General features: G+C 41.9%; 1 protein-coding gene across 2 annotated transcripts; it reads right to left on the reverse strand.

The window, feature by feature from the left end:
- Positions 1–2,031: 2,031 nt before the first annotated feature.
- On the reverse strand, positions 2,032–24,264 carry LOC100010167 (probable small intestine urate exporter). 2 transcript variants are annotated; one of them, XM_001362974.5, is made up of 12 exons: positions 24,038–24,264; positions 22,327–22,494; positions 18,743–18,951; positions 16,747–16,980; positions 13,895–13,982; positions 12,905–12,991; positions 10,830–10,948; positions 10,377–10,538; positions 8,795–8,927; positions 7,820–7,967; positions 4,091–4,181; positions 2,032–2,531 (listed from the first exon to the last, which is right to left on the reverse strand). In XM_001362974.5, exons 2-12 carry the CDS (start codon positions 22,475–22,477, stop codon positions 2,403–2,405), a joined length of 1,551 nt encoding a protein of 516 aa, XP_001363011.3. In that variant the 5' UTR covers positions 22,478–22,494; positions 24,038–24,264; the 3' UTR covers positions 2,032–2,402. The 2 variants fall into 2 exon arrangements, with proteins under 2 accessions (XP_001363011.3, XP_016277570.1); XM_016422084.2 differs by lacking the exon at positions 18,743–18,951.
- Positions 24,265–24,527: the final 263 nt, after the last annotated feature.

The raw sequence follows: 24,527 nt of genomic DNA on the forward strand, positions 1-24,527 counted from the left end.
GCCTAGCCCTTACCACTCTTCTGCCTTGGAGCCAATACACAGTATATATATATATATATATATATATATATATATATATATATATATATATATATATATATATATATATATATTTTATCTATATGCTTCCCCCTATAGAATGGAAACTCCTTGAATGATCATTCTACTTTTGTCTCTGTCTACCCAGCACCCAGTACTCCTGTATGATGTTGTTGTTCAGTTGTGTCCAGCTCTACAGATTTCTTGACAAAGATACTGGAATAGCTTACCATTTCCTTCTCCAGTGTTTACAGATGAGGAACTGAGGCAAATAGGAGTTAAATGACTTGCCCAGAGTCACACAGCTAGTAAATGTCTGAGGTCAGATTTGAACTCAGGTATTCCTGACTCTATACCAAGCGTTCCATCCACTGTGCCATCTAGCTGCCCACCTCTCATATTGTAGGTGTTTATTTAATAAATGTGTGATTGATTGAATTGACTTCCTCAAAGTCACACAGGATATAAGTAGTAGAAAATGAATATGAACCTAGATCTTTGGACGTCAAATCCAATGCTTTCTCCACACCACTATGCTCTTGAGTATTTCAAAACATCATCATTTTGTCCAGGTGGGTATTAACTTTTGTGATACAGGTATCCCATCCCTTCATCCCCTAGGAAATATGGCTTTCATGAAGTGAATTGGTGAAAAAACTCATCCCTAGGTAAAGAGATAGCCTGTTGGTGATGAGCCACTATGTACTTGGCAAGGCACACACACATAATCTGTGGCCTGTCCAGTTTGGCAAGGTGTGAAAGGAAATTCTTGGGCCTCTTTGCCTATTCTGAATTTACACTTGCAACAAGGGAATCCTTTATTCTCTTTGCCTAGTTGGAGTTAATACTTTGGTTGGCAATAACTTAAAGTACCCCTGCTTGGGTTGGGTAGAGGAGCTGGCAAACCACTTTGTGAGTTCACACCTCAGTCAGCCAGAGTCTGTGGACTCTTTTGATGGGTATTCACCTCTCCAGAGGGTGAGATTTGTAGGGTTCACATCCTTAGCTGTGAATCTTTGGATGAAAAATTGACCTTCAGAGGCCTTAGAAGCTATGATTGGCTCCTGTGAAGAGGAAAGGAGACAGGAAGCCACTATAAAAGGCTCTGAATTTCTGAGGCAAAGAGGAAGTCAGCTTCAAGAAGGAGTTGGGACTTCAAGAAGTAAGTCAGCTTGAGGAAGAAGTTCAGCTCAAGGAAGAAAGTCAGCCTCAGGAGTCATCTTCAGCTCAAGTCATTGTCTTGACCTGCCTCTTGGAGGGATCTTGTGTGAGTGAATAGCTGGCTGTCCTTTACTGACCTCTGGAGAGAGTTTAATTCCAGTTAAAGGTCAACAAGTCCTGGCTGAATCTAGCACTGGAGCAATATTTAGTTAGATAGGCTAATGTCTTCTCTACCCTTTAGTATTTCTCTACTTTCACTCTTTCCACTTCTTTTGTAAATAAAAGCTATTAAAGGTCATTTCAATTTTGAGCAATAATACTTTGAATTGGTGACCACAATTATTATTTATAATTTTCATATATTTTACTCAAACCATTAATTTTGTAATTCCTACAAAGATGTGCCCTGGGCTATGCCATTGAAGACTGCCAGTACCTTCTGTTCCAATTCCAGTTTTTGGAGAATTACTGGAAAGTATTTCTCATTAAGCGGTGTCAGTGCTATGAGATTTATGGAAAAAGTTCTATTTTTTCTGCAAAAATTAGAAAAGCACCATCTTTAAAGTATGGTTACCAAGTTATTATTTAGTGCCATAGATTTATGAAATGTTTGGTAGATGTATAGATTGTCTGAGCTGAGAGGGTCCTTAGAACCCAGAATGTCAGAGCTGGTAGGAATCCTAGAACCAAGAACATCAGAGCTGGGAGAGAGCTTAGAACCCAGAATGTCAGAGCTAGAAGGAGTCTTAGAACACAGAATGTCAGAGCTTGGAGGACTCTTAGAAGAAGGGGCTTTTAGAGGCATGTTAGGGACCAGCCAGTCCAACTGTCTTACTTTTTAAAAATTTTTTTATTAATGTCTTTTCCACTCTGCCTTGAACCCTCCTTGAAAACAAAGAAAGTAAAGTAGATTTCCCTGGCCCAGGACCTTGCCTGATTATAATATGCAGTTTTCCATACCTTTACACTCCTCTTCTCTAAGAAGAGGGATAAACCCACCCATCTTATTTTTAGATGGGAGAGGAATGAAATGACTTGGTCAAGGTCACACACCAGGTTAGTGACAGGGTGGGACTAGCAATGAAGCCATCAATCAGTAGATATTTATCTAAGGGCCCAAGTTCTTTTGCTCTCAGCTCAGTATTCTTTCTCCTTCCCCACAGCTGCTGAGAGGCCTCCCAGTCTCTTCAGTCTACTTGTCATTATGGGGTGCTCTCTACTCTAGCCCAGTCCTGGACGTCTGCCCTGCCAAAGCCGAGGTAGAAGATCACCCCAAATAGGTTAATGGCTCCTGACAGCAAGAAGACGTGTCTCCAACCAGACAGGGTATCCTGTGAACACAAAACAGGCAAGTCAGGTTCATGAAACCACATGGAGTTGGACCAGTGAGGTGGCAAATGGAAGCTTCACCATAGGCTGGTTGGCTGCCCAGGAAGGCCTGGGAACCACTTGTAGTTGTCATGAAGTCGGGATGGTCATCCAATTGGGTTATGGTTGAGAGAGATGGAGATTCGTGTGAGGGGCTAAAAGGAGACTAGGCAGATTCAGGAATGAGACTGATGAGGGCTCAGGGAAGAGTCTGGACACAGTCCTAGCACCAGTTCTTGAGTCGCAGCCACAATCCTGCGCCAAGTGGACTTTCTTTTCCTCTCAAGAGCTTAACAAACAAACATTGAAGGCCTACTATGTGGGTAATGTTATAGTCTAGAGAGTCTTGGTAAAGTGCTTAGTTCAGAGCCTGGTAGGCACTCTCTTCCCTCATGGAGAAGAGAAATTAAGGAAACAAACAAACCAAACCCTTAAAACCTAGAACATAACAATGGCCTGAAAATGTGAGAATTTGGTCGAGAATTTAGACTTTGAATTTTAGAGCTGGCAGGCAATTTAAAACAGAAAGACAGAAGTGAGAGGAATCTCAGAGTGGGAAGGGACTGATGGTCACAGAATGTAGGAGCTGGGAGGGCCTTAGAACACAGTTCTCTCATTTTATAGATTCTGTTCAGTTCCATCAACATTTATTAAGCCCCTACTATGTGTCCAGAACCATGTTAGGGGCTTCTTGAGATACAAAGACAAAATGAAATGGATCTTGACCTCAAGAAGACTACATTCTATTGGAGGGAAATAACTGTACAGATGGGCAAATACCAGGTGATCTGAGGAGGGGGAGGGTACTAACCACTGTGGGCAGGTTTGAGAGAAATCATGCCTGAGTTCAGCCATGGAGGAAGATAAGGACATGAGGGAAATCAGGCCCAGAGAAAAAGGAAGTGACTTTCCCAGGGTCACACAGTAATTTAATGGCTAAATAAGAATTAGAACCCTGGTCTTCAGATCTCCAATCCATGGGCTTTTTTGTTGGTGTAATGTAGTTCATGTACTCACTATACTCATAGATAGGAAGCATGGATTATTTTGCTGTGTATTCTTGCACAAAACATTTATGGAGTAGACTAACATTATGTGCAAAAATATACCCCCCAAAATAGACAAATTATGTGCAAAAACACTGTGCTAAGTTCTGAATTCAAAGAAACACTGGACTATTTCTGCTGTCAAAAAGCTTATATTATATCTGGTTGAAACAACTTATATAAAAAGTTCAATTTCAGTGTAGTCAGAAAGTCAACATAGTCCTGAGAATGCAACCACGGAGCAGATGGCAAGGCCCAATGGTCCTTAGCATGCATTGTTGGGAAGGAGAGAACCTAGTCAGATCTGGATGGGTAAGGTTTGGGCTAAGGCAGTTTGGGGATGGTCTTGGGCCGTGGAATTCAGGTCAGAGCAATTGAGCCTCAGTTTCTCCACATATTAAGTGGGGATGCTATCTATCTTCCCTTCCTGGGATTGCTATGAGAGGGATGCTCTTTCCCCTGGGACAAAGGGTTACCTGACTGCTGAGGAATCCAGCCACAGTGGGTGCCGCCATTCCTGAGAGATTGCCCAGAGTGTTAATGACTCCATGCAAAAAGCCTGCATACCTGGGTTAGAGAAAAAAAGAGTAGCAGAGTCCCAAAATTTTAATTCAACCACATTCCAGTGATTCTCTACTGTGTGCCTAGCCCTGTTTGCCCCAGTTTTCCCAACTATAAAATGGGGATAATAGTACCTGCCTCTCTGGGTTGTGGTGAGATTGTAAAAACCCTTAGCACAGTGACCAGCACATAGTAGGTTCCATAAAAATGTTAGCTATCACTAATACTATTAATAGGAAGCCACTGGAACCTATTGAGCAGGGTTAGGAGATAGTAAGATCTTTGCTTTTTAAGAAAAAAGCAGCAGAAGATAGACTGTAGTAAGGAAAGGATGAAGAAGGAAACAGGTAGGAAGAAGGCTATTGCAATAGTCCAGGTGAAAGGCAATGGACTATTGGCTATGTGAGATGAATGGAAGTGAGGAATTGAGGCTGACACCTTACCTATTAAGTGTGGGTGACTGGGAGAATGCTGGTACTCTTGATGGCAACAGGAAAATTAGTGAGAAGAAAGAGGAGGAGGAGGAAGAAGAGAAAGAGGAGGAGGAAGAATAGGAAGAGGAGGAAGAAAAACTAGCATTCATATAGGGCTCTAAGGTATTCAAAGTGTTTTACAAGAATCTCTTTTTATCTTCACAAAATCTCTGGAAGTTAGGTGCTATTATTATCTCCATTTTACAGTTGAAGAAACTGAGGTAAACAGAAGTTAAATGAATTGCCCAGAGTCACGAAGATAGTAAGTGACTGAGACCAGATTTAATCCAGGTCTTCCTGACTTCAGGTCTAGCATTCTATAGATAGTACCACCCAGTTACCTAGAAAAAGGGAAAGGGTTTGGGGTAAGACAATAATTATAATAATAGATAACATTTATATAGAGCTTACTACACAGTGCCCTACCAGGCACTGTGCTGAGCGTTTTACAAATATTATCTCATTTGATCTTCACAACAACCCTGGTGGTAGTTAATATTATCTTTTTTTTTTTTACAGATTAGGCAAACAGAGGTTAAGTGACTTTTCCAAGGTCACACTGCTAGTAAGTATCTGAATTTGGATTGCACCCAGGTCTTCCTAACTTTAGGCCTTGTGCTCTATCTACAGTACCATCTAGCTGCTGAGGAAGAAGGAAAGTTTTTTGAGTAAAAGAAAATAATGAATTCTGTTTAAAATATGTTAATTTTGAGATGCCTATGGAATATGCAATTTGAAATTGTCCAAGGGGTAGTTGGCAAAGCAGAACCTGTAGCTGTTGAGTTCAAGTTACTTAAAGGACTCCAAAGGGTTATTGGGGGCCTAGAGCTCAGGAGAAAGACTAGGGCTGGTTCTGGAAATCATCATGGATACGATTATTGCATCTGTGGGAGCTGATGAGCTCATGAGGTAAGAGAATCCAGAATTAAAACTAGAAGAGGGCCCAGGACATTGCTAGTTAGTGAGCATAGCATGGAACAGGACAACAGGAAAGGAGATAGAGGAATAGTCAGACAGGTAAGAGAACCAACCAAGGAGGAAAAAAGTGATCAGTGTGATGTTAAAGGCTGTAGAGAGGTCAAGGAGGAGGAGTGAGAAAAGGCCATCAGGTTTGGCAATTAAGTAATCATTGATAACTTTGGAGAATATGGTTTCAGGTGAATGATGAGGTCAGAAGCCAGAGGGTTTAGAGAATTTAGAAGACAGTGAGAGGAAAGGAAAGTGGAGGCATCTAGTATAGATAACTTTCTCAAAGCATTTAGCTGAGAATGAGAGGAAAGCTATAGGACAACAGACAGCAAAGATAATTGGACCAAGTGAGGGTTTTTTTTTTAAAGATGAAAGCATGGACTTGTTTATAGATAGTGTGAAGATTGGATTTGGCTCTCCCTTGATTGTAACAATGAAGGTACTTAGCTCTTCCTTGATTGTGAAGATTAAATTGTAATCCCCTGTCGATTTTTTAAATTTAATCCCCAAAATTGTAAACATAGTACTTAAAGTAGAGTGGGAAAATCTGCCCATGTTAGATCTAATCACCAAAGATGTAAATATCCCACTTAATCATTTAGTCTGTGACCCATGTGTGATAGTGGGTAACGAATTAGAATTGACTAACTGCCTTCTGGGCAGTCCTAGAGCAGAGCATCAGCTGTGACTGGTAGATATGGGATTAGGGGAAGTGACGATAGAAAAAAAGGTCTTTAAAAGAAAGAGACAAGGGCCTGAAAAGTTGCTGGTTGGTTGTGGAAAGTGGTCTTTCTTCTGGGAGTTTGAAAGAGACACACTTGGACTGCGGCCTGCTGAAGCTGATTGAACCGACATGTGGTGAGTGTAAAGGCTGACTTCCTTTCCTCTGGGAAAAGGCCCATCATCTGGAGACTCCTTTCCCCTGGCTGGGGCCTTAGAATTGCTACCTGGCTCAGAGGAAGCTGGAGTGCTCGCTCTCCCTTTTCTTCTCTTTCTCTCTTCCTTAATATTTCCCTCTATTGTAAAATAAAGTACCATAAATTCCATTTGACTTTAGTAATTCATTTTTGGGATTTAGAAATAGAATCTCTGTAAACCAATTAAATATACTCAGTCCAACCATAAAACCAACAGTAGCCAGGGAAAATCAATAGATAAGGGGAAATTGAAGATAAGAGAGGAAGAACAATTTATTGGAGAAGTTGGGGAGAATCACAATATATTTAGAAGGCTGGCCTTGGCAAGGAGAAAGGGACGCCTCTTTGTTCAAAACCAGAGTGAAGGAGAGAGTTGAGGAAGACAAGTAAATGATAAGAGATAAGGAGAGGAAAGGGAATTTTTGGCAAGTGGTCTCAATTTTCATGTGTAAAAAGAAGCCTTTAGTTAATAGGTTGGGAGTATGGCCTTCTGTGGAAGGGCTGAGGCTACATATGGATCAGAAAAACAACTGGGATAAGTGGAATTATGTCTCAACTAGAGAGGACTGGGATGTATGTTTTACTGCAATGAGGGCCTAGTTGAGATTAGTTAACATAAAACTGTAGGAGATCCAGTCAACACAATGTCCTTATTTCTTCCAGCTCTCACATTCTATGTATTAACATTGCTGAGACTAGAGTAGGGAAGAATTTTCTTCCTCCTCTCCAATTCTATTTTCTCTTCCCGCTTGGATTCAAGTCTCACCACCTCTAAAAAACCTCCCCTGACCCCCTCTAGCCCATAGTAAATAGTGACTCTGAGGATATTATCTAGCCACTGTCTTATATTTCCTCATCTCTTCATGTGAGCTTTGTCTCCTCACTTCCCTGATGGCAAGGAAGCAGTTCAAAAGGCTAAGCTTTATGATGATAAAATTTCCCCTTCTTGTTGACCCTACAGTCAGCAAAGCTTTATAACCTGGACTCTTGTTTCTGTTTTCAAATGGCAAGTCAAGAGGTATAGTAGTTAAGAGGAAGCTTTTTTGGCCCAAACTGAACCATTAGATTATAAAAGGGAGTGCTTTTTGCCATTTTTTGGTATTTCCAGCCCTTATCACAATGCCTGGCACATAGGAGGCCCTTGACAATTGCTTATCGACTGACTGGCTGTGACTGAATGACATTCAAATTGTTGGGAATCCTTGACCCTCTCACCTTCTTGTGACAGCTGGAAGGCAAGAGTAGGGAGACATCATTCAGAAATGAGAAGGGAGCAGGGACTGACCTGGGGGCAACATCCAGGAGATTCACAGCATAGCCAGCACCGGTCATGCTGATGAGGGTCATGGAGAGAGTGAACAGGATGACAGCCAGGACATAATTGCAGCCAATGTAGGACACTGTGAGCACCAGGGCTGCTGGGCACAGCATGCCTTGGAAGAGACACAGACAGCATTTCCTTGGCCTCTTCTTTCTCCTCCTCTCCTGGTTCATCTTTGATGCCTTCCTTCTTCCTTTTCCTCCAATCACTCCCCCACTCCATTCTTTGTTAATTTATCAAGTGTCATCTTCCCAACTCTATCAACCAGCCTTCCTTCCTTCCTCCATTTTTTCCTCTCTCCCTCTCTTCCCTCCTTCCTCACTCTCTCCATTCCTTCCTTCCTTCCTCCCTCCCTCCCTCCCTCCCTCTCTCCCTTCCTTCCTTTCTCCTTTCCTTCCTTCTTTCCCTTCCTCCCTTCCTTGCTTCCTTCCTTCCACACATATTATTGAATGCTTATTGAGTACAAGACTTGTGCTGGCTCATATTTCTCATCCTTCTTCTTTGCCTTTCCCTTCTCTTCATTTGTTACTTCTTACTCTTCTTCATTCTGTTCTATATCTCTTCCCAGTCTCCCCTCCAATTCCTTTTCTTCCCTGTCCCTTTTTGCTTCCTTTCCTTTCATTCCTTCATCCATTCTTCCTCTCTCTCTTTCCTTTATTTCTTTCTCTTCCTCAGTAGTCACTATTCCCTTTGAGTTCAGGGCTCTTTGATGGCTTCCTTGGAGAGTCATTCAAACAGCATCAGTTCCCCTATTCCCCTCCTTCACACTCCACCACACCACAACCAGACCTCACTTTTAAACAGATACATCATGTGGCCAGGGCCCAGTTAAATATGTTCAGATAGAAATACCACTCACAGGGTTCAGGAAGGGATCAGATTGGGTTGGGGGTGGGGGTAAGAGAGAAAGGGACACAGAGGCATCTGGCCCATCCTTACCCAGAGCTGTGAAGAATTTCCTCATTGCACCCAGCCGGATCAGGTTTTTGGCTATCAAGAAGTCTCCCAGGAGCCCTATGCCTATGTGGCCCAGCCAGTTCCCAATGTATGGAGGGGCACTCAGGAATCCACTCTAAGGAATAATCCAGGGCCAAAAGGCCCCCCTAGAATCAGGAGTTGGGAGAGCTTGGGAAGAGGAGAAAAAAGAGGAAAAGAACATGAAGTAGAATGAAAATGAGAAAAGGCAAGAAGGGAGGAGAGGGTGAGGGAAGAGGACAGAAAAGGAAGAGATAGAAGGAATCCTTAGCAGAAATAACTTTTCTTCTGAATACCTCAAATCCAGTCATCAATGAGCTATTTCTTTGGATTGAGCATGTCTTTTCAAATTCCTCCTGGAAGTTACCACAGTGAAGTACTCATGTTTGAAATCAAAGGGCCAGAGTAGGAAAGAACTTTAGAACACAGAATATCAGAACTGGGAAGAATCTTAAAACAGAGCATGATAAGAGCTGGAAGGGACCTTAAAACACAGAATCTCAGAGAAAGGAGAGACCTTAGAACACAGGATATCATAGATGAGAGGAACCTTAGAACATAGAGGTCAAGATGTAAATCAGAACCTAGAATACCAGAGTTAGAAAAAATCTTAAAACCCAGAATGTCAGAGCTAGGATGTCCCAAAGGACATAGAATGTCAGAGTTGGGAAGAGTCTTAGAACAGAGCATGATGGAATTGGAAGGAACTTTAGAACATAAATGTCAGAGCTGGGAGACTTAGAAACTAGAATGTCAGAGCTGGAAAGACATCTTAAAATACAGAATGTTAGAACTGGAAGAGATTGGAGAAAGCAGAAGTCAAAGGTAGGAGACTTAAAACTTAGGATATCAAGGTTGAAAGAGATATTAGAACAGAGAATGTCAGAATTGAGAAGCTCCAAAGGACAAAGAATGTCAAAGCTGAAAAGAGCCTTAGAGTATAGCATGATGTAACTGGAAAGCACCTAAAACACAGAAGTTAGAGCTGGGAGTCTTGGAACCTAAAACTTCAGAGATAGAAAAAAATCTTAGAATTCAGAGAGGTGGGATGTCTTAAAGAGCACAGAATGTCAGAGCTGTGAAAAGTCTTAGAACAGAACATGAAAGAACTGGAAGGAATCTTAGAACTGGAACATCTGGGCCAGAAGGGACCTCAGAATTTAAAAAAATTCAGAGTTGGGAGGGGCCTTAGAGACCATCTAATCTAACCTCCTTATTTACAACTGAGCCCCAATCTGTTAATGTGATGGCCCAACATCACTTAGTATCAAGCTGCCCAACAATCCAAGAGAAGTGGCAGAAAATCTTGAACTGTGGTTCTCTACTAGTGAGGTAGAGAGAAAGAAAGAAGAGAGGAGAGGGGAAAAAAGTACAAAGAAGAAAGGAAGACAGTTGTTTGAAGCTACATATAGATTCCTGGTTTGCTCAGCTCTTAAGAATGGAGAATGCTGGGTGGTAAATTGCTCCAAGGTGCCTCCCTATCACTTTTAGTGATGAGAACTTAGTTGATGATGCTGAGGGGCATAGAGGACATGGTGGTACTCACCTCCCTGGTGTCCAGGTGAAGGATGCGGTTCAGATACACAGGAAGCAGAGTCAGGAGGGTATAGAAGAGCCAGTCACAACAGAAATAGGCAACTGCAATGGCCCACAGTGGCCCACATTTCAACATGGAGAAGAGAGGTAATGACCAGCTGTGGCAGTGGCCCTAGGAGTAGAAATAAAAATATCTAAAGTTCAAGAACAATGGGCTTGAAAGTCTGAAGATGAGAGTTGGAATCCTGACTTTGTCAGTTGATAATGAATGTCATCTCAGGCTTTACCTGAATCTCTGTTTTCTCCTCTGCAAAATGGAGGTGCCTGCCCCCACCTACTTCATAGTACTGTAGTTGAGATCTAATGAAATTCTAGATTTTTTAAAAAGGGAAGCCTTTATTGAGTCTTATCCACATTTCCAAGCTCAGACTATAGCAAGGCTATCAAGAGAAAATTCCCCTACCTTCTGGGTTGAGGCTGATCTGATATATTCCTTCTCTGTGGTACTGATGCAAGGGTGACTGTCAGGATCTTCAAACACCAGAAAGAACCAAAGCAGGCACCAGACACAGTTCACACCACCTAGAAAATAGGGATAAGAATAAGGCAAAGTACACTTTGATCTGCATTCAGAATTTAACAATTCTCAATTGTGCACAGAAAGTGAAGCATTGTGGAACGATCAAATGTAATTGACTTTGCTACTAATAGCAATGCAATGAATGATCCAGGACAATTCTGACAGACTTATGAGAAAGAATGCTATCCAGATTTAGAGAAAGAACTACGGGAGTAAAAACCCAGAAGAAAACATGTTTTATCACTTGTTTGTATGGATATAGGATGTGAGGTTTTGGTTTTTTAAAGATTATTATAAAAATGAATAATATGGAAACAGGTATTGAGTGACAATACATGTATAACCCAGTAATATTGATTGTTGGCTCTGGGAGTGGGGTAGGGAAAAAAAACATGAATCATGAAACCAGGGGAAAATACTTTAACAGAAGAATTTAACAGTTCCCTCTTGCAGATGGAGAGCATTTTTCCTCAGCAATTCTTTGAATTGTCTAGGATCTTTTTTTTTTAAATAACCCCTATCTTCCATCTTGGAATCAATACTGTGTATTGGTTCCAAGGCAGAAGAGTGGTCAAGGCTAGGCAATAGGGGTTAAGTGACTTGCCCAGGGTCACTCAGCTGGGAAGTATCTGAGGTCAAATTTGAACTCAGGACCTCCCATCTTTAGGCCTGGCTCTCAATACACTGAACTATCCAGTGCCCCCCCCCCTTTTAACCCTTACCTTCTGTCTTGGCATCAATTCTAAGACAGAAGAGTGGCAAGAGGTAGGCAATTTGGAGTTGCCCAGGGTCACACAGCTAGGAAGTATCTAAGACTAGAATTAAACCTTCCAAAATCCAAGCCTAGTGCTATATCCACTAGTTGCCCAAGGGATCACTATCTTGATCAGAATAGCTAAATCATTCACAGTTTATTATCCTTACAATATCGAGATCACTATGTACAATGTTCTTCTGGTTCTGCTCACTTCACTTTGCATCAGTTCATGTAAGTTTTCCCAGGTTTTTCTGAAACTTTTTTTCTGAAACTCTTATCTCATTCTTATAGTGTGACAGTATTTCATCACGATCACATATCATAACTTGTTTAGTCATTCCCCAATTGATGGCCATTCCCTCAATTTCTAATTTTTCATCACCACAAAAAGAGCTGCTATAGATATTTTTGAGCAAGTAAATTCCTTTCCTTTTTCTTTGCTCTCTTTGGGATATAGACCTAAAATAAAGCAGACATTTTAATCCCCATTTTTATGAAAGAAGTCATTGAAACCCAGAGAGGTTAAGAGATTTGCTCAAGGTCACACAGTGAGGGAGTAGAACTGAGATAAAAACCTAGGTTTCCCAAACCTTAATCCAACTTCTGTACTATTTTATATTGGTTACCAAACTGAAAAACTAAGGCTCAAAAATTTTAATTTAGGCTCAGCACAGAGAAGAATAATTAGTTCACGGATCATGGAGGCATCATGGCGTAGGGTCAACAGTATCAGCCTTAGAATACTTGGATGCACTTTCTGGCTCTAATACTTATTCTCTGACTGGCCCTAGGAAAGTCACTTGACCTCTGTGGTCCTACAAAATCAGTCATTTGGACTACATTCTGGCTAAGGTCCCTTCTAGGGGGAACCTGAGTCTATGATTTGAATCCAGATTCAAGTGTCTGGTGCTCACTACCCCAACTCTGCTCTCCTCTCTATCATTATGGCCCTTCCCTACAAAGATGCCCCTTTCTCTCCAGGACCAGACTGGCTCACTCATATGCACAAACCAGTCTAGTGAACTTGAGCTCATTCAATTACCCTAAATAAAACCTTGAAGCATTTCTTTTTTTCTCCCACATTTGTTTGAACACCTCTTGGAGTCTGCTGGTTTTAGCTTTGGCTATTGGGAGGGGACTGGAAGGTGGTTTTCAAAAATATGGACAAAATTCTCACAGAAATGCCTGGTTGATCACTTACCAAAGATGTAGAAGAAGGCCGGCCACCCCAGAGTCTGGCAGGTGATGCCTCCCACCATCAGAGTGAAGAAGGTTCCTAGTGTGGTACCTGGGTAGGAATATAAAAATCCTAGAACTGAGAGAACCCTTAGAACCCAGGATGTCAGATCTGGGAGGACCCTTAGAACACTAAATATAAATCTGGGAAGGCCCTTAGAACCCAGAATGTCAGAGCTCAGAGAGTATCTTAGGACATGGAATGTCAGAGCTGGGAGGACCCTTAGAACACTAAATATAAATCTGGGAAGGCCCTTAGAACCCAGAATGTCAGAGCTCAGAGAGTATCTTAGGACATGGAATGTCAGAGCTGGGAGGGCCCTTGGAACATAGATATCAGAGTTGAAAGGGACCCTAAAAAAAGATAATGTCAGAGTTTGAAGGATCTTTAAAATGTAGATATTAGAACTTTTATTCTAGATCATCGGGTATCAGAGTTCTATGTTCTATGTTCTGGGAGGGCCCTTAGAACATAACGAGTACTATGTAATAATTTTTCAGGATCTCAGAGAGCACATCATCCAACTTTCTTATTTTCGAGCTGAGAAACGTGAAGTCTAGCAAAGAGAAGGAACTTGTCCAAGGTCAAGTCTCATTGCTGTCTGAAACTGAGTGTGCGGAACCCTTGGGAAGGAGGAAACAAGGCTGAGTGTGATTATTCTGAAGACAAATTTTTCATAGAGCACAGTCTTGGAGAAGAACAGCCTTGCTTTCTACTGGGTGTGGGAGCTACAATCCTCTTGTAAAACATATCCCTGGGAATGTGGATTCAGGGAGTCAGGCCCCCTACCCCCTCACAGCAGCTGGCCAAGGGCCCAGGCCCCAAGAAGCAGGTTTGTGAGAGTAACTAAGAGTGAGCCCTTTCTTTTTTTATTTTTTTAAATTTTTTAAAATTATTTTTAAATTTAAAAATTTTTTAATTTATTTTTTTATTTAAGAGTGAGCCCTTTCTTACCAGCATCAGAAAAATTCATGAGGCAGGTGAGTTCCTGAGGTGGGGCCCACTTTGTCCAGAGAGTGTAATAGGCTGGGAATATCACACCCTGTCAGGAATGGCAAAGCAACCTGGTTATTCCTGTTGCAAAGGTGGAAATTGAGTTCTGGATTTTAGACATTTGGAAAGGGAAAAGGCATGGGGGGGAGGATAGCAATAGAGATGGATATTAGACCAGTGGTTTCATGGGTGTACAGAACTCCTGGAGAGGAAACTACCTCTACTGATGGCAGGTTTGCATCTCATTTGCAGCTTACCATCTTAGAGAGATCCAAAGAAGGAAAAGCATCTTCCCTGACAGGGTGCTGCGTTGTGACTCTAAAGCTTGTTTAAAGGAGTAAAGTTAGAGTTCGAAAGAAGTTTACAGCAAATGCCAGAGCTGGGAGAACACAACGTCAGAGCTGGAAAGAATCTTAGAACATACAATGTCAGGGCTTAGAGGGCTCTTAAAACCCAGCATGTGTCAGATCTGGGGGAACCTTTAGAACCCAAAATGTCAGAGCTAGGAGAATGCTTAGAAAATAGAGTTAGGAGGACCCTTAGAACATAGACAATGTGTCAGAGCTGGGGAGCCCTTTGCATTTAGAATGTCAGAGTTAGGAGGGGTCTTGGGACATAATGTTGATGCTCGAAGGGATCTCTGAACACAATATGTTAGAATAGAGCGTATTAGAATGTAGAATGCTAGAACTAAAAGGATTCTAGAACAGAGTATGTCAGAGGTAGAAGTGACCATAGAACAGAGAATGTCAGAGATGGAAAAGGTCTTAGAGCAGAATGCTAGTACTCAAAGGGATCTTTGAACACAGAACGTTAGAGTAGAGTGAGCCCTCACAATGTAGAAAGTTGGAGCAAGAAAGGTCCTGGGAACACTGAATGTCAGGGCTGGAAAGGCTCTTAGGATGGAGAATATCAGAGCTAGAAGGAACCCAGAGCAGAGTATGTCAGAGTTGGAAATGAGCTTAGAACAGAGAACACCAGAGCTAGAAGGTTCTGTTAAAACTAGAAGGAAACTTAGAACCATAGAATGTTAAATTGTGATAACTTAGGGACCTCAGAACATAGAATTTAGAACTAGAAGAAACCTTAAAGATAGTCTAGTCCAACCCCCTCATTGTACAAATCAGGAAACTGAATCTCGGATTTATTATATAAAATATAATATAATATCAGTTCTAGAAAGGGTCTAGACATCACACAGGCCAAAGTCACACAGGGAGTAGCGAGTGGTAAATCTAGGACTCAGATCTAAGTCTCAACTTCCAGTCTAGTGCTCCTCTGATCACACCATGGACGCATATCTCTGGTAATCTCTACTAGGTCTTCTCTACTTCCAGTCATGGATGGGGAAAAGGGAGGTGGGAGAAAGAAAAACAAAATGATAAAACTCAACATCAAAATTCTATTTGGTTCCCAATAAGAAGGGACTAGAGTCCCTCCATGTTCAATGTTATATTTAACTCTTTAGGCCCCTATTTATTATTAATATTTTATTTATATTAATATATTATGCTTAATATATTAATATTCTATTTATATTAATATTATTAACAACAATAATAATACATGGCATGATAAGTAAAGGAATGGATTTGGAATCACAAAGACTTGAGTTCAAATCTTGGCTCAGACTCTTACAAGTTGTGTGACTCTGGGTAAGTCACTTAAATTCTATCTGCTCAATTTCCTCATCTGAAAAATGGTGGTGGGGCAGCTGGATGGCTTAGTGGATTGAGAGTCAGGCCCAGAGACAGGAGGTTCTGGGTTCAAATGTGGCCTTAGACACTTCCCAGCTGTGTGACCCTGGGCAAGTCACTTGACCCCCATTGCCTAGCTCTTACCATTCTTCTGCCTTGGAACCCATACACAATATTAATTCTGAGAAGGAAGGTAAGAGTTAAAAAAAAAAGGTGATAATTAGAACAGTGCCTCTCTCCCAGGGTTGTTGTAAGGGTTAAACAAATGAGATAAAACATGTAAAGGGCTTTGCAAACCCTAAAGCACCATATAAATACTCATTATCACATCATCATGATTATTATATTAACTCTAAAGTCATTTAACCACAGTGTGCCTCAATTTCCTCACCTGTAAAATAGAGATAATAAGAGCATCTACCTCACATGGTTATTGTGAGAATCAAATGAGATAATATACACATTATATAACATGTTATGGGGTTTCAATGCTTGCAAGAACATTAGAAAACTATAAACATGTGAGTTAAGGTTATTATTATTATTTGTTTTCATTAATATTCAGTACTTTCTTGGTGGTTACCAAGCACTAAAACTTTTACCTTCCGTCTTAGAATCACTACTGTGTATTGTTTCCAAGGCAGAAGAGAGGTAAGGGCTAGGCAATGGGGGTCAAGTGACTTGTTTTAAAGTAACAAGACATTTCCCTCATAGAAACCCTTTGAAGAGAGGTGACTTATTGGATAGAGAGCCAGGCTTAGAGTCAGGGAGTCCTGAATTCTTATCTCACCTCAGACACTTACTAGCTGTGAAGCCCTGGGCAAGTCACCTAAATTCTCCGAGCCTCAGTTTCCCCATATGTAAAATGGAGATAATCATGGTATCTACTTCCTAGGGTTGTCATGAGAATCAAATGAAATAATATTTATAAAGCTCTTTTTAATGCCTATAGAAATGTTAACTCTTATTTCATCATTTTTCACATGAAGAAATTGGATTCCTGAGATGAGGAATCCAAGGTTACAAAGATAATACATTGGATTTGAAACCGAGTCAGACTTCTGACTGCTAGTCCTGGGTTCTTTCAGTCTATGGTGACATCAATATGGTGCTTACCTGAGAAAGGCCTCTCAGAGCCTGGATGAGGGCAAGATAGACCACACCGAGCTCTGCAGCCAATGGGAGGAGAAGGCTGAGGATGGAGGAGAGGAGCAGTCCAGTGCCTAAGACGGGCTTCCAGCCCACAATGCCCGTGAGGTAGCCTCCGGGGATCTGGGTGATGAGGTAGCCATAGGAGAAAGAACTTAAGAGGAATCCACAGGTTTCAGGGGTCCAGTCATAGACAGGAGCCTGGAAGAGTGGGAGATCTGTCAAATTACTAGGGGAGTAGAGGAGGTGTGTAACAGAGTGTAATAATAATATTATGGTATAATAAGTGTATAATACAACATACTAGTATTATAGAATCAATACATAATACAGTATAATAATAGGAACAGAGTAACTGTAGCATTCCAAGAGGGGAGAAGGTCCCAAGAGAACAATCACGGGGTTGCCTTCTGTTTTTATTACAGATACTCCCAAGCACGTAACAAATACATAGCAAAGCATAGACAATTCAGATTGGATGGCAAGGCAAAGGTGTGTTGGGTGTGCCTTACAAAGGAATTCAACTCAGCACCAAATGTTAATGAATCTGCCTTGAGCAAGGGCAGCATGGAGTATCCGCCCACAGATATCAGAGTTCAAACCTTGTGTCTGAAGACACAGTAACCATACAATCATTTATATTTCTTAGATGTGAATATGCTTGGAATGCTACAATTTAATTTTATTTATTTGAAAATTTTTATTTAATTAATTAATTTAGAATATTTTCCCATGGTTACAAGATTCATGTTCTTTCTTTCACCTCCTCCCAACCCCCCCCCCCACCCCCCCCACCCCCGTAGCCAACAAGCAATTCTATTGGGTTTTACGCGTGTCATTGATCAAGACCTATTTCCATGTTTCCATGTTATTGATATTTGCTCCAGGGTGATCTCTTAGAGTCTCCATCCCTAATCATATCCCCATCAAATCATGTGATCAATCAGTTGCTTTTCTTCTGTGTTTCCACTCCCACAGTTCTTCCTCTGGCTGTGGATAGCATCTTTCTCATAAGTCCCTCAGAATTCCCCTGGATCACTGCATTGTTGCTGGTAGAGAAGTCCATCACCTTCGATTGTACCACAATGTATCAGTCTCTGTGTACAATGTTCTCTTGGTTCTGCTCCTTTTGCTCTGCATCACTTCCAGGAGGTTGTTCCAGTTCACATGGAATTCCTCCACTTTACTATTCCTTATAGCACAATAATATTCCATCACCAACATATGCCACAGTTTGTTCAGCCATTCCCCAATTGAAGGGCAGCCCCTCATTTTCCAATTTTTTGTCACCACAAAGAGCGCAGCTATGATATTCTTGTACAAGTCTTTTTCCTTATTATCTCTTTGGGGTACAAACCCAGAAGTAGTATGGCTGGGTCACAGGGCAGACAGTCTTTTATCACCCTTTGGGCATAGTTCCAAATTGCCCTCCAGAATGGTTGGACCAATTCACAACTCCACCAGCAATGCATTAATGTCCCTACTTTGCCACATCCCCTCCAGCATTCATTACTTTCCTTTGCTGTCATGTTGGCCAATCTGCTAGGTGTGAGGGGATACCTAAGAGTTCTTTTGATTTGCATTTCTCTATTTCTTTCAAAATAAAAAAAATCAATGCTGTGTATAGATTCTAAGGGAGAAGAGCAGTAAGGACTAGGCAATGGGGATTAAGTGACTTGCTCAGAGTCACATAGCTAGGAAGTATCTGAATCTGAATTTGAACTCAGGACCTTCCATCTCTGGGTCTGGCTTTCAATCCACTGAGCCACCCATCCAGGTAACCCCTGAAACCCCTTAAATTAAAAAAAATGTAAAAGTTGTTTTTACATGTAATTGAGAAAAAAATAAAAAAATTTTAAAATAGAAACTAAAAATGGCACTAAAACTTTTGGGGAAAAAAAGATGTTATGTTATAGGGCTGTCCCAGGCCCTCTCCCCTTTGACCCCTGAAACAGTTTCCTACCTTGATCTCTGTGGGCTGGGATGTGTTGGGGGGCGCAGGAGAGGGCCCAGGACACACATCTGTGGAGACATTGAGAGATGTCTGCTGGCCTGTGCTGTTCACCATGGCAACTATGGCGATGCTGAGGTCCACCCTCTGGGAGTAGGCAACAAGGAAGGAAATGTGCAGGATGACAGCTAGGCCCCAGCGGACGGAGCAGAACCCTGGCACTGGGGGGACAAACCCACAGAAAGGGTCAGAATAATTGGATAGCTAAGATCCATGGGTACCTTTCTCCTCTTCCCAGCCTGGCCCCTTCCCTCCTTTCCAGTCTTTGTGCACTTCACTTTCCTCCCTATACTGTACAATCCAGGTGCCTCATTTAACTCACCTGTAATTCCTGGGACATGATTCTTCATTTCCAACCTCCAGGCCTTTGTACTGGCTGTGCCCCACACCTAGATTATCCTGTCCCCTCCCCTCCTTCTCCTGATTTCCTTCTATCCCTTGAAGACTCAACTCAAATTCCATCTTTTACAGGAAACTTTTTCTCCCCTCAGGACTAGTGTCTTCCTCATTTGGATTATCTCCCATTCACTCTCTATAGATATTTTATATATATTTGTTGTTCAGTTGTGTCTGACTCTACAGGATCCTCTATCCTCTGGACTTTGGTTTTCTTGGCAAAGATACTGGAGAGGGGGGGTAGCTGGGTAGCTCAGGGGATTGAAAGCCCAGCCTAGAAATGGGAGGTCCTGGTCCTGGGTTCAAATCCGACCTCAGACTCTTCCTAGATTTGTAATCCTGGGCAAGTCACTTGACCCCCATTGCCTAGCTCTTACCACTCTTCTGCCCTGGAACCAATACACAGTAGTGATTCCAAGATGGAAGGTAAGGGTTATTAAAATTTTTAATAAAAAAAAGATATTGGAGTAGTTTGCCATTTCCTCCTCCAGTGTGTCCCCCCATTATAAAGAGGAGGAACTGAGGCAAATAGAGGTTAAGTGAATTGCCCTAGATCACATATCTATTAACTGTCTGAGGATAGATTTGAATTCAGATCTTCCCAATTCCAGGCCTTGCTCTCTGTCCACTATACCACTTAGCTTCCTCTTCCTCTCTGTAGAGATCTTTTTACATACATTCATACATATATATATACACACACACATATATATACATATAACATTATAAAGTATATATAAGTATATATCATTCTATACACACAATTCCCTATAATTCTCTCTCTCAATTCTACATATAAAATTCTTTCTCTCTCTCTCTCTATATATATATATATATTCTAGTGGGGGGGGGGACAACATGCTATCTCCCCCATTAGAATGTGAGCTCCACAAGGGCAGGGAGTGTTTCTGGCCCAGTTCTTAACATGGCAAAGATCTGATGAATATTTGTTGACTGACAAGTATGGGGACTTTGCCAAAGCTCTGAAAATTGCCCTCCGGAGAGAAGCAGGTGAGTAATGCTTTTTGGTCCTGACCTAGGGTTTCATCTCTGTATAGAATTTTTCTTCTGGAAAAAAATCTTCCCATGATACACGTTATAACTCACCTCTGAGTTAGTCTTAGAGACTTGCCTATGAATATTTATTACCACTCCTAATAGTAGGAATTATTATTTTTTTTTGTGCTTTAGAAAGCAAATCTTCAACTTATAGACTGTAAAAGAGTTTCCCTTTTGTCTTCGTATCTCTAGCATCCAGTGCAGTGCCTGGCACACAGTGGCCCATAAAAGCTGCTTAGTGATTCATTGATTGGTTGGTTTGGGTAGTGAGATGTTAAATGACTTCCCCAGGATCACACATGTGTCAGAGAGGGAACTTCAAACCAGGTTGTCCTGACTCCTAGACCAACCATTCTATATTCTAAGGACCTATCCAGCTAAATCTTCCACATAATAAAGTCCCTCCAAGAAGTGACAGTGAATGTCCTGAGGTCTCTTCTGGCTCTGGTGTTCTCATACAGGTGTAATCAACATCTCTGATTCCTACATTTGCCTTTGCTTGAGATAAGAAAGTGTGAACTTTAGATTACTCCAACCTACTTAGTCTATCAAAATCAGGAATGTCAACACCCCTACTTAAGTATTAAGTATCTAGGAAGATGGCCTATGACAGACATGTGCTAGAAAATGATAAATCAGAAATAGCTGACAGACCCCTGAGCTGTCCTAAGTCAAGCTTAAGCTACATGTAAGATGCAGGAAAGTGATATAAAAACCATCTATATGTTTCACATGACTCCCTCTCTCCGGCCTCTTTTGCGGTGGAGAGGTGGCTGGTGGCAGCTTGCTAAGCGTTCCGGCATCTTGGCGTGGCGGCAGCTATTGCCAGGTTTGGTGGTGAGTTTTCCTTGATACTATCCTGGGAGAAGCTGAGTAGCCTAGTTCAGGTGAGTCATCTTTACTGAGCTCTATCGGAGTTTAGGCTGATTCTTTCTCCTTTACCTTCCAAACACTATCCTCTTAAAAAGCTACTAATCTTCTTCAGGGACCTTGTGGTGGAAGACTTTGAACTCCCTCTGGAACAGGCCAGGTGGGAGAAATCCTACACCTTTTCCCTCTCCCTTCTCCTTAATTTCTTTCCTCTATATTAATTAAAATCACCATAAATTTCCAGCTGACTTGGGTATTTTATTTGGGATATTCCCTGGTGACCAGAATTAATTTAGATTAGGTCACAACCCTAAAATTATCCTTACAAGAGGAGTGATGGATAGAGAGATCAAGTATGTTAGACTTGGATTCAGAAAGACTCAGATTATCATTCACTAGCTATTTGCTCCTGGGCTAATCAGACTCAGTTTCCTCGTCTGTAAAAAATAAGGACAAACAATAACACCTATTTCCCAGTTGTTATTTCTTCAAATGAAGTAACGGATACAAAACCTTAAAGTTTACTAACTTTTTCTGGGAGGTCAATACTGAAACTGAAGCTTGAATACTTTGACCACATAATGAGAAGACAGGACTCAATGGAAAAGACCCTGAGGTTAGAAAAGATTGAAGGTGAAAAGAGAATGGAATGGTAGAGGATGAGAAGGATAGAGAGTGTCATGGAGGGGCAGCTAGGTTGCTCAGTGGATAGAAAACCAGGCCAAAAGAGAAGAGGTCCTGGGTTCGAATCTGGCCTCAGAAACTTCCTGGCTGTGTGGCTCTGAGCAAGTGACAACCCCTATTACCTAGTTCTTACTGGTCTTTGGCCTTTGAACCAATATATAGTATTAATCCTAAAATGGAAGGCAAGTTTTTTTAAAGAGAGAGACAGACATATAGAGAGAGGTGGGAGTAGGGGAAGAGAGAAAGAGAGAGAGGCAGAGAGAAACATAGAGGAAAGAAAGGAGAGAGAGAAGAAGGAGAGAGACACAGAGAGAGAGACACAGAGAGGAGAGAAAGAGGGTGCCAAGGAAGTAAGGAACATGAGCTTTGACAGACTTTGAGAGATAGTGGGGGACAAAAGGGCCTGGTGGGCTATGGTCCATGGAGTCATGAAGAATTGTTCAGAACTGAATGACTGAATAACAACAAACCTTAAAGTGCCATATAAATGTTAGCTGCCATTACTGTTATTATTATTATCAATTTACCTTTCCCTCTAGGGAGCTGCTCATCTAAGAGAGGGCAGGTACTTTCTCCTTGGATCTCTGGGACTGAACTGTCATCCTCCATGCTGAGCTTGATGCCTTTTCTTGCCCTCTTGGACACCTCTTCTTTCTGGGGATAGTCTCTTCTTAGCATCCACAAGAAAGTTACAGCTGTGGCAAGGAAGAAGGTTTCTGTTCAAATCATGTCAGTGACAGTTACACACACACACACACACACACACACACAATGGCTTGACAAAGAAACTTACAATGATTTATTTTTTCTCAAGAACTTCAAAAGACTCTATTCCAAGGAGCAGAAGGGACTATCAAGTCCAATCCCCTTCTTAGAACAGAATAATATTTAAAATCAAACAGAAAGAACTGAAGCTGAGAAAACAAAAAAAATGCATTCAGGGTCACTGAGCTAATTAGTGTCTAAGACAGGATGTGAACTCAGATCTCCCTGACTCCATCCATGGTTGGCACTCTATCTATTGCATCATCTAGCTGACCCAAGAGCCAGGAGACTCTTCATAGTGTGAGCTATGCCCAAAGTTTTTGGGATAAATGAACTGAATGGATGAATGAATGAATACTGTTTTAAAGTTTGTACTATGGGTGGTGAATAATCAGACTTCAGAAATATGATTCATGAAAGAGTATCTGAAGGTTAGACCAAATGACCTTTCCAACGCTAACATTTTCTGTTCTAATATCTTTCTTAACTCTGATATTCTATCTGTTATGGGTCTAGTCTAGTTATAACAGTCTATATATCCAATTTGGGCATTGAAGTGGTGCCACAATGCATAGTGTTGGACGTAGAGTTGGGAAGACTCACTTTTTAAAAAATTAATAATTTTTTTTAAGACTCACTTTCATGAGTTCAAATCTGGCCTCAGATATTTACTATCTAGATGATCCTGAGCAAGTCACTTCACTCTATTTGCCTCAGTTTCCTCATCTATAAAATGAGCTGGGGAAGGAAATGGGAAACCACGCTGGTATCTTGGCCAAGAAAACCCCAAATGTGGTCAGGAACAGTCAGACACAATTGAAGTGAATGAACATTTCAATTTAGCTCAACAAGGATTTATATTTTCACATTGTGTTCTAAAGGCTTTGCCAGTTATGACATTCTATTTTAAAGGTCCCTGCAACCTCTGGTCTTTGGGGTTCTAAGATGCCTCCCAGCTCTGACATTCTGGGTTCTTAGACCCCTTCCAGCTCTGGCATTCTTTGTTCTAAGGTTCTCTGTTGCAAATATCCCTGCCCATCCTATATTCTTAGGCTCTACTATCTCTGGCATCCTGGGTTTGAAGAGCCCCAAACTCCCCCCCACCCCCACCCCAGCTCTGGCATTCTACATTCTCATCCCCTGAGCTCACCGTCTACAATCCAGCTTCGTTCTGCTTTCCTCATCCTCTCCTGTCCCCCCTCCCAAGGATGCTCTTATTTCACTAGAAATGGACTCCCACCACCCTGCCTTTACTTGCCCCCCCCCTTCCCAGGCTCCCTGACTAGGTTCTAGCCATTCCAAGCAAAGCAGCCTGAGGCAGGTCCATCCCTTCCGTCCCTTCTCTCCCTCCCTTACTCCCTCCTTCCTTCCTCTTCCTGCCGCTCCACCAGCATCAGGCCAAAGATTCCACGATAAATAGTCTAGCCCTGGCTGGGAGCCAAGAGAAAAGCGACTGGGGACTTTAGTCCTCACCTGGCTCTGGACTGGCAGGAGCTGTCAGCGAGGGTCATGTGAGCAAGGAGCCACGTGACAGCAAATCAAGATCTCTGAGTGCTGCTGCAAGTGGCTAGCCTGGCTTCCCTCTAGTTCCCGGGCTTCCTTTCCAAACTTGGCAGCGGCAGAGGGAAAATCCAGCACCAAGTCGTTGGGGCTGTGACAGAGGAGTTCTCTCTATGCTTCAAGACTGTAAACAATTTAGCCAGGCTGGCCCTTTGAGGACAGATGTCTGCATCAGAGGAGAACCTCATAATGAGGCCCTTGCCCCAACTCCTCCCCTGATTGGATGTGGGGGTGAACCTGGGCTCTGCCTGCCAAGCATATGCCCTTGTAGTTCTCACCAAGGCAGAAAGACTTAAAAGATTGGTCCAGCCACCAACTGTGAATTTCAAGTTTCCATCAGTCCCATCATCTACAAGAACTCTTTCTCAGTCTCTGATGATGCTAATGCCAGCACTCTGTCAAT

The sequence above is a fragment of the Monodelphis domestica genome, chromosome 4 (genome assembly GCF_027887165.1).
Source record: "Monodelphis domestica isolate mMonDom1 chromosome 4, mMonDom1.pri, whole genome shotgun sequence".
Classification (NCBI taxonomy): domain Eukaryota; kingdom Metazoa; phylum Chordata; class Mammalia; order Didelphimorphia; family Didelphidae; genus Monodelphis; species Monodelphis domestica.